General features: G+C 37.3%; 1 protein-coding gene across 2 annotated transcripts in view; it reads left to right on the top strand.

Moving 5' to 3' along the window:
* LOC120769367 (neural cell adhesion molecule 1-B) overlaps nt 1–13,400 on the top strand; it is a 138,987-nt gene that overhangs the window by 92,684 nt on the left and 32,903 nt on the right. For both annotated transcript variants that reach the window (XM_040096330.1, XM_040096328.1), the window contains exons 6-10: nt 470–673; nt 1,454–1,599; nt 6,374–6,518; nt 8,344–8,474; nt 11,338–11,497. In XM_040096330.1, coding sequence (XP_039952264.1) covers nt 470–673; nt 1,454–1,599; nt 6,374–6,518; nt 8,344–8,474; nt 11,338–11,497 — 786 coding nt within the window. The remainder of the gene's footprint in view (nt 1–469; nt 674–1,453; nt 1,600–6,373; nt 6,519–8,343; nt 8,475–11,337; nt 11,498–13,400) is intronic.

The raw sequence follows: 13,400 nt of genomic DNA, 5'->3' as shown, positions 1-13,400 counted from the left end.
GTACTTTTTGCGTTTAATAACGGCATTATTTTTGTTACATACAGACGATATATTTTCGAAATTCCGCACACTTTAATTTCAAAATTCAATTTCCTGTCAATAGCTGAGCAGGCAAATGGATTAACTTTCTTTACAAAAACAAACAAACACTGAAACTAAATAACAAAATAGAATTTCCTTTGCCACACACACACACGCACATACCGACATATTGATATACACCAGCTAATTTATTTGCAACCACTTTGTGATAAACTTATTGGACCACTTACTGAAGTACTTTCTGTCTATTTCTTCCTTTTTCCTATGCCTGCTGCCACAACGACTGCTGCAACCACAACGTAACAATCGTTTACAAAACAACAACAACAACAATAAAAATACCACATACTACATACAACTGCTGCTGTTGCTGTTGCTATTACAACAACTACATGCCTGTTTGTTTTCACAATCACCAACCCGCCAGGTCGCCCTCAACCTCAAGTACGCTGGCTCGTAAATGGACTACTTGTCGACAATCAATACGAACACAATTCCGGCGATGTTATCGAGAATAGGCTACTTTGGCCGTCGGTTCAACGGACTGATTTAAATTCCGTTTTTACTTGTCAAGCATTGAATACACAATTAGATAAGCCTAAGGAGAAAAGCTTTTTGCTTGATATGCATTGTAAGTTGGTCGTCGAGTTGTTATACTTCTTCTTCTATTTTTTATTTTTGTTGCTTACTCTCGAGTGCAAACTTGAGCGCGTGGCATCAGGGCAGGCGGTACGGGAGGCGATAGAAAACTAAAACGGCTCGTGACTAAACGAACTGGCGTCGGAAGTTGGTGGCCGTTGGCGTAGCGGCGCTCTCAGCAGAGGCCAGCAAATGTGTGCGTTAGGAGGGAGAGCGAAGTTTGGGCCGTGTGTAGCCTCGCGGCACATGTGTGCCAAACGAAGCCTGACTGAATGAAAATAAACAAAAGTTCACAGGCGAAAAGTGACACACGCACACATGCACATACATATGCAGGCGGCGTAGACGCTTACTACACCAGCACCGACGTTTGCACCTAAAAGTATGCTAACGTATTTTGATGTTCTAATTAGGCAAAGGTACTCACATGCTTGTTTGCGTAGCAAGCTCTATGTGTTCGTGTGTGTGGATGCACGTGTGTATGTGTGCGGTGGCACAACATTGCGGCATTTAAAAGGTTTTAAGGCCACAAGGGTACATATGCATACATACACACGCGCTACCACGTTTCGCCGCTTTGTACTCATTTGCCAAGCGCTTGTCCGCTTGTTTGTTTAGCGCGTCGCCGCTCGCTCTTTCGCCTCCGTGTGCTGCGCCACATAGTGCCGGCTCACGCTCTAACTTTTGTGCCATTTTCCAATTTCACTATTTGTTTTTGTTGCGCTGATGTCTTTGTTTGTTGATTTTTTATCGCTCGTATTTGTTTTTCTAGTGAAACCGCTGACGGTGAAAATAATTGAGCCACCCAATTCGATGGTGGCGGATCGTCGCTACGAAGTCATATGTGAATCAACCGGTTCACGTCCGAACGCCATCATCACCTGGTACAAGGGGAAGCGGCAATTGCGGCGCACAAAGGTGGGTGTATGCGTATAAATTCTATTTGGAAAAGAAAATTTTAAATTCAGTGTTGTGTGCGAGTGAATTAGTTGAACAGTGGTTGAAAAAAATATTGCGCCTGACTTGCTACGAATCTTTTGTTTTGCTGGGATATAAATGTGGCGAGAAATTTTCAATTTGCTACTATATGCTTGTGGTAAACAGTTCAGTAAAAAGTATTAGTTCCGTAACTATATTGATGCGGTTTGCTAAGAAAAAAATCCGAACAGTGACGTAGGGAAAGCTACTGCCACTATGCGCCTTTTGAAGTACAATGAACTAGATTTTTTTCACACCAATACACATGTCGAGCTTTATGCCTGAAAAAGTGTTTTTGGAGGGATTTCTTCTTCATTACTTTAATATCAAGAAAACCTGAGCCGAAAGTCGGCGTATTTTAGTGGAATTTTAAGGTGAATAATGCTCAACTGACCAAACTTCCATGAAAAGTGATTATTTTGTCGTGAAAGACGAAGAACGTGCTGGGCGCGTAAAAAGTCTAGATATTTGGATTAGGAAGTATTACTCCAATAAGATTATTGACCAGCACATGAACATCTTACTGTACTTTTACGAGTCACTCAAGCAACCATTTTTAATGATTAAAATCAGACAAAAACCGCCAAATCAACGACAAATCAACGACATGGCTGAATACCCACAACGTCGCATTATGAGCTTCTAAAATCATTGATGGGGAATACTACCAACCGCAAGTCATTAAATGGAAGCGAGCGATTGCCTAAAAACACATGGGAATTTGCGACTGAACGCGAGCCAATAGTGTTCTATCATGACAACGCTTCACTTCATATTGCAAGATCGGTAAATACTCTTTGGAAAACAGGCGCTATGAAGTTTTGCCTCACACGCATTTTAACCCAGTCCCTGCCACTTCCGCATTTTGTCCGTTCGATTGTCACTATTTTGAGTAATACTATTGGTTTTTCAATAATTACTGCCTTTTACTACTATGCCATAAATAACTAAACAATTTAATAACTAACTAAATAATATCTCAGAATAACGCCCCCTTATCATAGATTTAACAAGCCAATATACCAAATTTGCTTCAAATACCAAAAATTGTTTGCTTCCGATAGCTAACCATCGAACCGAAAATTTGCAGGCACTACTGAAGTTCTCTCCCTCTCTCTCTCTCTGTTTCAGTAAATCTCCGTCTGGGAGATTAATTTGTGAATTTCGTACTTAAGGTACGTAGTGGTGAGCCCATCATTTGGGACTAGGCATATGTTATAAATGTAATTCTTACCCACAATTACTTAAGTACCGGTTACTTCAAGGAACACTCGATCTGAAAAGGTCAGAATATGACTTCAATGAAAACGCTCCACTTTGCAGTGAATTTTGCAGCTATTAAATTTACTATTGAGGTATTAAATAAGATCTGATCAAAGGACTGGCCCATCTTTTTTTTTTATTCCTACAAAAAATCTAATAACTATTTTGCTTGAAATTTTTGTTTTGCCAATTACGGCTGTGAGAATCATAGAAAATGTTGCGGAAGTATTTTGGAAGTACTTTATTACAAACACAAGTATTTCAGTGGCACAAATCATTACATGAAGGTCGTGAATTCAACGAAAACTGCACTTATGCGAGTCGTCCCTGTTTGAAAATGGACGAGTTGGCTTCAGAGAGATAAAAGAGAAACTTGGCATCTCTCATGTATGGACTGAATACATTTTGGTAATGTTTTGGGTATAGAGCGTGTTAACGCTAGACTGGTACCGAAATTTTGTAAAAAAATGACGACGAGCAAAGGTAGGAAAGAGAAGGGAAAGAAATGACAACGCAGCTGAGAACCCTACATTCATCAAAAGCATTATTACTGGTGATGAGACGTAGGTTTATGAATATGATGTTGAAACTGTCCCACAATCTAGCGAATGGGGGTTCTAAAATAAGGTGAACCAGAAAAAGAAGCCTGAAGGCCCAACCGAGACTTTCATACAATGATTGTATGAAAAATTAGATTGAGCGTTGGCATGCTCAGGTGCCTATTGTGAGGTGGTTATAAATTTTTATTAAAATAAGTGAACATTTACATAAAGCATTCTTGTAATTAATTGCTTTTTTTTTTCAATGACGTTTATCTATAGATATATTTTAAAGTAAAAAAGGTGAATTTAGTGTTTTTTAAATCGTTCTTTGCTAAATGAAAACACTGATGCAAAGCACCGGCTTATTTTATTTTACTGAACATTTTCCCCAGCATATTCAACGGCCAGGTACTGGATTTTTGACTTTTGTCGCAACTTTTCAAAATACTTTACAAAGATTATTGAAAGTAGTTAACCTACAAGGAACACGTAATTCATGAAATTTGCAGGTGATACGCTTTGCACTTGATATTGAAGGAATTACGCTAGTTAGTGCCACATCCTTATTCACCACATGCTACTTCAATGATTATTTCCTCCTTCCCAGACTCAAAATGTGACAAACTGAAAAAGTCAAGATGCAAAGAAACTCCTATTTTCATGGCTCTGCATGGTTACATTATCGGTAATGAGTATGGAAGGGCTGTTAAGGGGTCAGTATGGTAATCTTTTTTCAATTTTTTTTTTTCGCAATTTCTGTTCCCTTATACCCTTAGAATTGATGTGTAAACCCACTTTACCATTAGAAGGTTTCGAAAAAACCCAAAAATAATAATACCGCTCGACGTTCGGAGCGCTCGGAGTGCACACCTCAAACTAAACGCGTTTTTCTCAAACGCGTTTTTCTCAAACACACACTTTTTTAAACTGGCGGACATGATTGCGGTCGAACTACTCAACCGATTTGCTTAATTTTTTTTTTCGATGTTCACAAAACGCCTGGCTATCGTCCCTACATAATTTTTTGTAATTTATTGACAATGTTATGACAAAATTTATGTAAAAAACATGGAGAAAAATAAAAAAAAAATCTTAATTACTTTTTTACTTATCAACATTTCTTCATGATTCTAGTAGGGACCATAACCATTCACGTACTTTTTAAGAATAAATTGGGCTTTTGTGTTTCAGATGATCCAAACATGAGAAATCGTGTCCGCCCGTGAAAAACGCATCTCATTCACCCAGCCATTTCTCTCACAGATGTCATCAAAAAATTCCGAAAAAATGTGTTTATACACCCACGATACTACATGATATGTGAGAAAATCTATTGTAGAATAAAAATTTCTATGAAAAGAAAATGTCAAAAAAACAGGCCAGATTCCCCTACTGACCCCTTAAAACAATTGCCATAATATGAACGTTGTGTTATAGGATTGAGTCATCGTTTCATACAAAAAACAAAGGATATTCAGTGTATGTTATTATATTTTTCACAATGTGACGTTAGGTTTGTTTTAAAGCATTTGGTCCTTTAAGAAGCATAAATAAAATGACTAAATCAGTTTATTGGGAAACTTGAACTGATCTTTTGCGATTATCTTATTGTATGGTAAACAAATTTTGGTTATGTTAGAAAAGTTTAGGCAATTATTTCCTCAGATTTTAGATTCCAATCTTAATTCTGAAACTTTATGAGCAGAAAAATATCAATTTCGCAAAATATAATCTTTATAGAGTTCTTCAATTATATATGTGCTGTTGAGAATTATAGAAAATGTTTTCAAAAGATTCTGAAACTTTTCAACCAGAAAAATATTAATTTCGCTCAATAGAATCTTAAAAGATTCTTCAATTATATAATATATGTGTTTTAGAGCTCAAGATCAATGAATCCCTTTAGATTATTTGTTTAAAGTTCGTCAGGATATCTGCAAACAGGAAAGTTTAGTCGAGGATTATTTTACTCATATTTTTTAATTATTTATTACTTATCTACTACAAAATTAGAAAGCGACAAAAATTTCAAGTTCGTTAAAATATTATACTTAAATTTGCCGCTCGCTGTATATTCTCTTACACACTGTGCCGTCATTCGATCAACTAAGCACATTCACGATCTATTGACACAAGCGCGAGTGTGTGCGGCACCAATTGCCATGCTGCGGCGTGGCCTTCTTTAACTACTTTGCATTCATTGTGCCATTAATAGCATGCAATGTGTACCTTTCATTGTTTTAGCTGCCACGTTGCCAGTGAATTGAATGAGGGCCAATACGGACGCGCCCCTTTTACACACACACACATGCATTTCCATATTTATAGAATCACCTATATAAGTACATAGGCAAGTGTGTGGCTAGTATGCGCTGGGTGGGGCTGCTGAAATGAGTGGGTTCGCGTAAATGTATTGCTTGTTACTTGTGTGATAATATTAGCGCACTTGCTATGTAATTTGCAATAAGCAATTTAAAAGCGGAAATGAAAATTTCACTACAAAATGTATTGTAGCTGATGGTAGGCAAAGTGCTGCAACACATGTACTGCATTATAACGGTATACTATAAACCGTAGAACATGCTACCAGTAGGTGGTGCACAAATTTCCATACAATGCTAAACAACTAAATATTCGTATACCAAACTGTACAGCGGGTAATAAATATATTTCTGTCGGCTGTTGCAAATGCAGTGGGTGTGCCACTTACTTTCACCACTGTTGGACATAAATTTTCTGCCACAGTGTTGAAATGCATAAATCAAATGTCTAACTGAATGGTTGAGAAAAATTGAAAAAAAAAAAAATAAAACTAAAGAAAAAACAAGTATGAATTAATGCGCCAAGAGTTCGTCGATATTTCAAGTTAAATTCTATTTCTATTTTTATTTTTGTTCTTTTTTTTTCAGGATGACATCTCAAAGAATGTTACTCGCTCTGAGCTGAGTTTTGTGCCCACCACAGATGATGACGGCAAATCCATAACTTGCCGCGCTGAGAATCCAAATGTGAATGGCCTTTATTTGGAGACAATGTGGAAGTTGAATGTCGTATGTAAGTATATAGAAATTGTGCATCAAAATGTTTGTAGTGTGCTAGGCCAGTTCTATACGATAAACCAATGATCGCTTGTGATCAAAAATTTAACTAACAATTATACTAGCTGTCTTCGATTCATCATTTCACTACTCGCTTCTGCTCACTTATAAGAGTTGAAAAAAAATTACATTTAAAGTGTGATCCATTTCGAGGTTCCTTAATTTTTTTAAAGCAAAAGCAAAGAAACTTCAATTTGAATGGTGAATGTTTATTATCATCCGAAAGAACATTCTTTGGCATTTATTTTTTGAAGATTATCTCTTTCAAATGTTGACCACAGCTACGGACGGCTTCCTTCTGGGTGTTACAAACTTCGTGACAAACTTAATATACCCTCTTCAGGGTATAAAAATTACATTTAAAGTGTGATCCATTTCGAGGTTCCTTAATTTTTTTTAAAGAAAAAGCAAATAAACTACAATTTGAATGGTGAATGTTTATTATCATCCGAAAGAACATTCTTTGGCATTTATTTTTTGAAGGTTATCTCTTTCAAATGTTGACCACAGCTACGTCTCAGATCCATACGTTGAGTCAAACTTTCGATAACTCGTTCGGGCATTTCGACTGGTAACTGGCGAATGACACGCGTGATGTTTTGCTCCCAGGCCTGAATCGAGGCGGAAATGTCCGCATAGACTTTAGACTTTACATATCCTCACAGGAAAAAGTCTAACGATGTGATTTCACACAATCTTGGTGATTGACTGGCCCAAGGCGTGAAATTATCTGCTCACCGAAGTGTTCTCTCAATAAATTCATTGATTGATGCGCTGTGTGGGAAGTGGCGCCGTCTTCTTGAAATCAAATGTTGCTGAGGTCTGAGCTTCAATTTCAAAATATAGTCGGTTATCACGCGATAACGATTGCAATTGATGATTTTTGAAGAAATATGGACCGATAATTTTACCCGCCCATAAACCACACCAAACCGTTATTTTTTCTGAACGAAATGGCAGCTCTTGAATCTCTTCAGTTTGATCATCGTGCAAAATGGGGCAATTTTGCTTGGTTAAATACCCATCGGTCAGAAATGGGCCTCATCACTGAACAAAATTTGGCTCTAAAACGTCACTTGGGAAGGTCGCGCGTCTTAAGTTCTTGTACAAGCTGTATTTTGTACGCTTTTAATATAAGATCTCGACGTGTATAGCGCCAAGTGGTTCCATACGTCAGTCCGAGTTGCTGCGAACGACGTCGAATCGACTCTCCACGGTCTTCCTGTACACTCTCAATTACGACTGTTATATTTTCTTCACTGCGTGCTGGACGTGATCCATTCGGTCGAATATTATCCAATAATGAATGTCTCAAGATAGGTGATGGTTTTGCGAATAGTACACTCAGTAGGACGATTATGTTGACCATAAGTTAAGCGAAGCGAGTGAAACACATTCTTTGTAGGACATGAATTATTGTAATAAAGTTGAACGATTTGTAAACGTTGATCAGGCATAGGTCTTTGCATGATAAAATGCCAATCAATACTGACCAAAAATAACATGACAGCTTGACGCGACTCTCGCGTGATTTATTAAAAGGGCAATTTGAAAAAAGTACCTCACCCATTATTTATTAAGAGGTTTCTGTGAGACTCGCTGCACCGTTTTATTCCAAAAGTCACATTCAGTGTACAGGATCTAGTGTTTCTTCTAATGTTTAAATACTCTTCTAACACTTATATGTATGTACATTTGTGTAGACTGCCAAATCACTATCATTTTAATAATTTAAATAGTTCTTATTCTAACTTAAAATCCCCTGTTTTTCGTCTATACAGATCCACCATTAGTGACGCTGCGACTTGGTTCCACCCTCACACCTGATGATATTAAAGAAGGAGACGACGTATATTTTGAGTGTCACGTACAATCGAATCCTCAATGGCGGAAGCTCTTGTGGTTGCATAATGTAAGTAATTTGTATGAGTGCGGTAACTGTATATATCTACAGCTGTTGAAACAGTAATTTGAAATTTATCTATATGCTTGCATATGTAAGCTTACCTGTATACATATATACATACATACATATTACCAGGATGTGGGACAGTAGCTAAGAGCCGGTATATTTAGTGTATTTAATGCACTGAGGAGAGCTCAGTCAAAGCGGATTTTAGCACTGAATTGATGGAATGGTGTTAAGGCAGAACTGAAAGCACCGCAGGGTGTGTATGATCACCAGCTTTGCACTGCATTCACAGACTGCGTACGCTATGAGATTGTCTGCAACTCGCCAAGTATACCAGAGGCACTATTACACACATACACATGTATAGGTACTTACTTCTGTGTGGTTGTGTCGCCGGATTTAAGTTTGCAGCAATCGGGAATAGCCTCAAACCATCGGGAATTTCCGCAAATATTTCGCCACGAAAAGCACTTTTAGTAAATGAAAATTTCCCGTAGACACAGACAAATGGCTGACGCAACCATGTGGTTAAACTAATGTGGAGCATACGTATGTGTGTTTGTATGTGTTATAAGGGAAAATTTTCATTTTTGTTTTCAATCTATTTACATATGTGGTTTATGTGTGTAGAAGTTAACTGACTTACTTTCAGGAGAAAAGTAGCATGTTGAACTATTGAGCTTTAACAAGTGAGCAAAATGTGTCACAAAGACGTTCAACAGGCGTATTGTGTTAGACGCAGGCACGAGTTTAAAGATTATGAAAATTAAAAGTTAATATGTTGTTTTCTTCGAGATCGCAGTTATCCTTTCAGTATATAATGAAGCCCTGATGACACCGAAGTGTCAATATTCTATAATTTGAGTGCCTTAAACTAGTCAGTAGGCTTATATACCTTGGTGTTTCCTAACTTGACTTCATTGTACTAAAGATGGAAGATATATTTTATTTCTGTAGTGCCTTTTGCTTATTATTAATAATCAACAAACCAATTCACTAATTTATTTGATATACATATATGTATGTACACAAAATTGGTTGTTAATATCTAAAGAAATGTATATTTGTGCCGACGTGATCATTCAAGACCCTACAGATGTCTCCAAAAACTAAAGATTCTGCCCAGAAAACATTGGCTGAGTTTACTAGTTCGACATTTTGATGAAGAAGAGGTGTCAAAATCAACAAAATCTACTGGCTATGGGAGAATTTTCAATGCTGAGCCTTCGCCCATATGATCCATACATGATCTCACTTTTATTTGCGAAAGAGGGTTCAGCGTAAAGATAGAAAGAGACGGTTGGTGTAAAGGTATGGTAGCTGCGCGCAATACTTGTATATTAAACAACGGTTGGCTTGACGGACGGACTTAGTTCCGGATGCACTGTCCATATCGAGGCATAAGTTAGCTTTTAAGCTGTGGGAGAACCGCAGTATTTCAAGCAGACGTCTATGCTTTTGGGAAAGTCGCGGAGCTAGGCTTACAAAGTCATCACGCGCAATACCGATAGTGGACAAGATAGCCATACGTGGAGTGGCCGAAAACGTGTTCTAGACAGTGGCATGGCAAAGAAGACCAAAGAGCGCTGAAACGTTCTACCTGAGAGCAACACTGCAATAGTCACCACAAAGCGGTAGCTCCGAAATACACAAAGTTCTGCTGGTAATGATAGAAGAGACAGTAGGAACATATTTGGAATATCGAGCTGACAGATCAAGATGATTGCTGGAAATAACTGCATTATTTGGGGCCATGACAGTATGAGATATTGGAAGAACTATCATTAGTGAGGCAATAAAGCCTGTTAAATTCGTATCAAACGCATCAGATTCCAAAGGATGATTACTTCCCAAGGACTGACGGCACTCTGGTACGCAAAGAACTAAAACTAGTCTATGCGCGGCTCATTAGCCCACCAAACTAACCTAATCTTACCTTGGTAATAGAAAAGGGAAGAATATATTAATCTTCTTCGACAACTCAGATGTTACCAGATATATTTACATAATTCACCTGTAAGTTTGGTTAAGTTAGATGGTTAATCCTTTTAAGCTGATAAATCCTTTGTGAAACCTCCTGTAGTTGGATATTAACTTTCGATATTTCCGCTTTTTCACCTGGATGTCCAAAAGTGTGAGATCCAAGGTATATATGCCTTCATCTGGCAAAATTAAGGCATTCGATAAGGAAGTGCTAAGAATCCTATTTCAAATAGCTTATGCAAATGGTATCTAGTTAAGTTTTCAATACCATCGCATGAATACTGATCACGTAGTGGAACTTCTAAAGCTATTAAAATTTGAACTTTGCTGTGGGTAAGGAGCCTCTCGTTATTTCGATATGCCTTGAGCCAAAAGGATCTTGCAATTGCACTGAACTCGATATCTGTCTAGAGCTTGCAGAGCACCCAGTTCGTGCAGTGAACTGCAAGAAGCTCTTGGAGTTCCTATTCGTTCTCATTCTACAACTAATAAGACTTAAGTACTAGACCTAGCACACTCATCAGCCTTAAACCGCACGCTTTTTGGACTTCTCGTAAGAAGATGTCATCGAAAAGCGAAATGCTCCACTCAAATATGGTCAAGATCAACCGATTTCACCCAATAATGATCCATAATACAGCAATAATTAGGACAACCTGATGGAGTAGCTAAGATTGTTTAAATAAGTCAACCTCTTTAATGTTTTTTAATAAGAGGGTGGAATTAAAAAAATCTAAAATATAAAGTTCTCATTTATATTTAAATACCCATGTGTAACTCAAACATATTTATAAAATACATACATATTTTGGTGCTATTCTAAATATACCAAGGTATACATTTAACTTATATTTTAACTTATTTTTTCCATCTTTTGCAGAACATTCACCTCGAGCACAATACTTCCGCTCGCGTCATACGCTCCAATCAGAGTTTGGTACTGCAGAAAATCACCAAACACTATGCAGGAAATTATGCTTGCAGCGCCATCAACGACGAGGGTGAAACTGTCAGCAACCAACTACCGCTGCGTGTAAAATGTAAGTAAAAATCTAGAAAAAAAAATGCCTTAGGCACCACCAACTGTACTGGGAAAGTTGGTGCAAGAAAAATGCCAAATAACAAAATTGTTTCCAAATATTCAACTTCTTCATACCTCGCCCGAGAAAGACTGTCAAATAAGACAGTTTTGCAAACGTCCCACTGTGTTGTAACTTTTGTAAGCTCGAAATTCGTATTTATTCCCCACTCCCACCTCATTATACTGGGAAATTCTATTAATGTTAGCTGTTGGCCGCCTGCTGTGCATCAGGTATTCTTAATCAGGTTCTGTCCGAAATTTTGCTGCCTAGATTGAAGACATCGTAAACAGCGTCAGTCAGAACTCTTAACACCAACCACATCAGCGTTCACTTTCATAATGCTTTCAGCTTCGCCACGCTTGCTTCCAGTTCAAAATCAATTATTTACATATTGGCTTGCGATACTAAAGTGTAAGAATACACACACGGGAATTAATATGTGGTCACATGCTCGTATTGAATTTCTGTATATACCTTAGGTGTTATAACAGCTTACAAGGGCCAAACTCATCCTTCCATTGAGTTTCAAAAGTTTCCACTCTACCGCTAGTTTACGTTAATAATTGACTAAATACATGTGTTGCATGACAATGCGGTTAAATCTAATGGAATGCGTGGTTTTGGAGTGTTCTACATAGTTTAGTTAGAAGTTTAGGTTGGCCATCTATACATTTAAAGCGGAAGTTTGCGGTGGAAAGCTAAATTGAAGTTGCTTCATTTCCTTCGTGTTAGAGCTCGTCCTAAAGTAGTTGATGATGTACACTACATCAAAGCTCTAAAAATATAGGTATATAATGCGTGGAAATTAAAGGAATTAACAATAAAAGACGCAGGATTTGATAAATATTTTCAGCCAATTCTCCATCACTCAAGACCGTCAAAACGTCTTTTATATTTAACATGTTTGAAGACTTGAGTTAAAGAGTTTAAGAGAAAATTTGCAGAGAATCAGTAGCAAAACCAGTGACAATCTTATCGTTACCATTTTACATATGAAGTAATCACAGCGAGGTTTGGAATGTCATAGGTTGTGCAAAAGCTTTTCACTGCGGTTTGTTCATTATTAAATTCGATAATTCCGTAATGCAAGTCCAGATGTTAAGCCAGAAACCATCTTAACTTAACACATTACTTATTTCTCAACTCTAAACTCGAACTCAGGGAATGCTAAATTGAAAGCTTTTGTGATGAGGTCATTCGATATTAGGAACTGCGTACTGATTAAAGTGATAATGAACTGGAAAATTCTCTATTGGAATATCTATACTTTAAGAGGTTTTAGATGTTAGAGTAACTATATGTAAGCTCAAAATCTTCAAAGATGTGTTTTATCTACGAATATTACTAGACACATTGTGCTCCCGAGTGGTAGCAAAGTTAAGCCTTATCCAGCAACTGAGGGGATTTGGTAAGAAGTTCGGTTATTTTACTCCAGCTGACCAATATATCTTAAATTGGTTATGAAAATTATCCCAACTCATCCGGCTAGAGCCTTGTTTAAATTTAGTTGTCAAATGTTCTTAGAGAATTATAGTTAAAAGATATTAACCTTTTTAATTTAATTTGAATTCATCAATAATGCCACTTTTGTGTACAAAGTTTTCGAAATAACAAACATAGTGAGTACAAAAGAGGCCAAATAAACTATGAGAGCTAAAAATATGTGTACAAAGACCGCCATCATTTATATTAGAATATAAACATTTGATTTCAAAAAAGGTGAGATTCTCTAGACACCCATATTTCCCTCCCATTACTACTTTTTGAGGTTACAATTAAAAAATGAAAGTATACACCAGTAATTCATGGACCATTGACGATTAAGCAAAAACATGGGTGGCGAAATCATTCCAATAGCGTT

The sequence above is a fragment of the Bactrocera tryoni genome, chromosome 2 (assembly GCF_016617805.1).
Source record: "Bactrocera tryoni isolate S06 chromosome 2, CSIRO_BtryS06_freeze2, whole genome shotgun sequence".
NCBI lineage: Eukaryota > Metazoa > Arthropoda > Insecta > Diptera > Tephritidae > Bactrocera > Bactrocera tryoni.
Note: the sequence above shows the minus strand (reverse complement) of the source record. Positions and strands in the feature narration are given on the sequence as shown.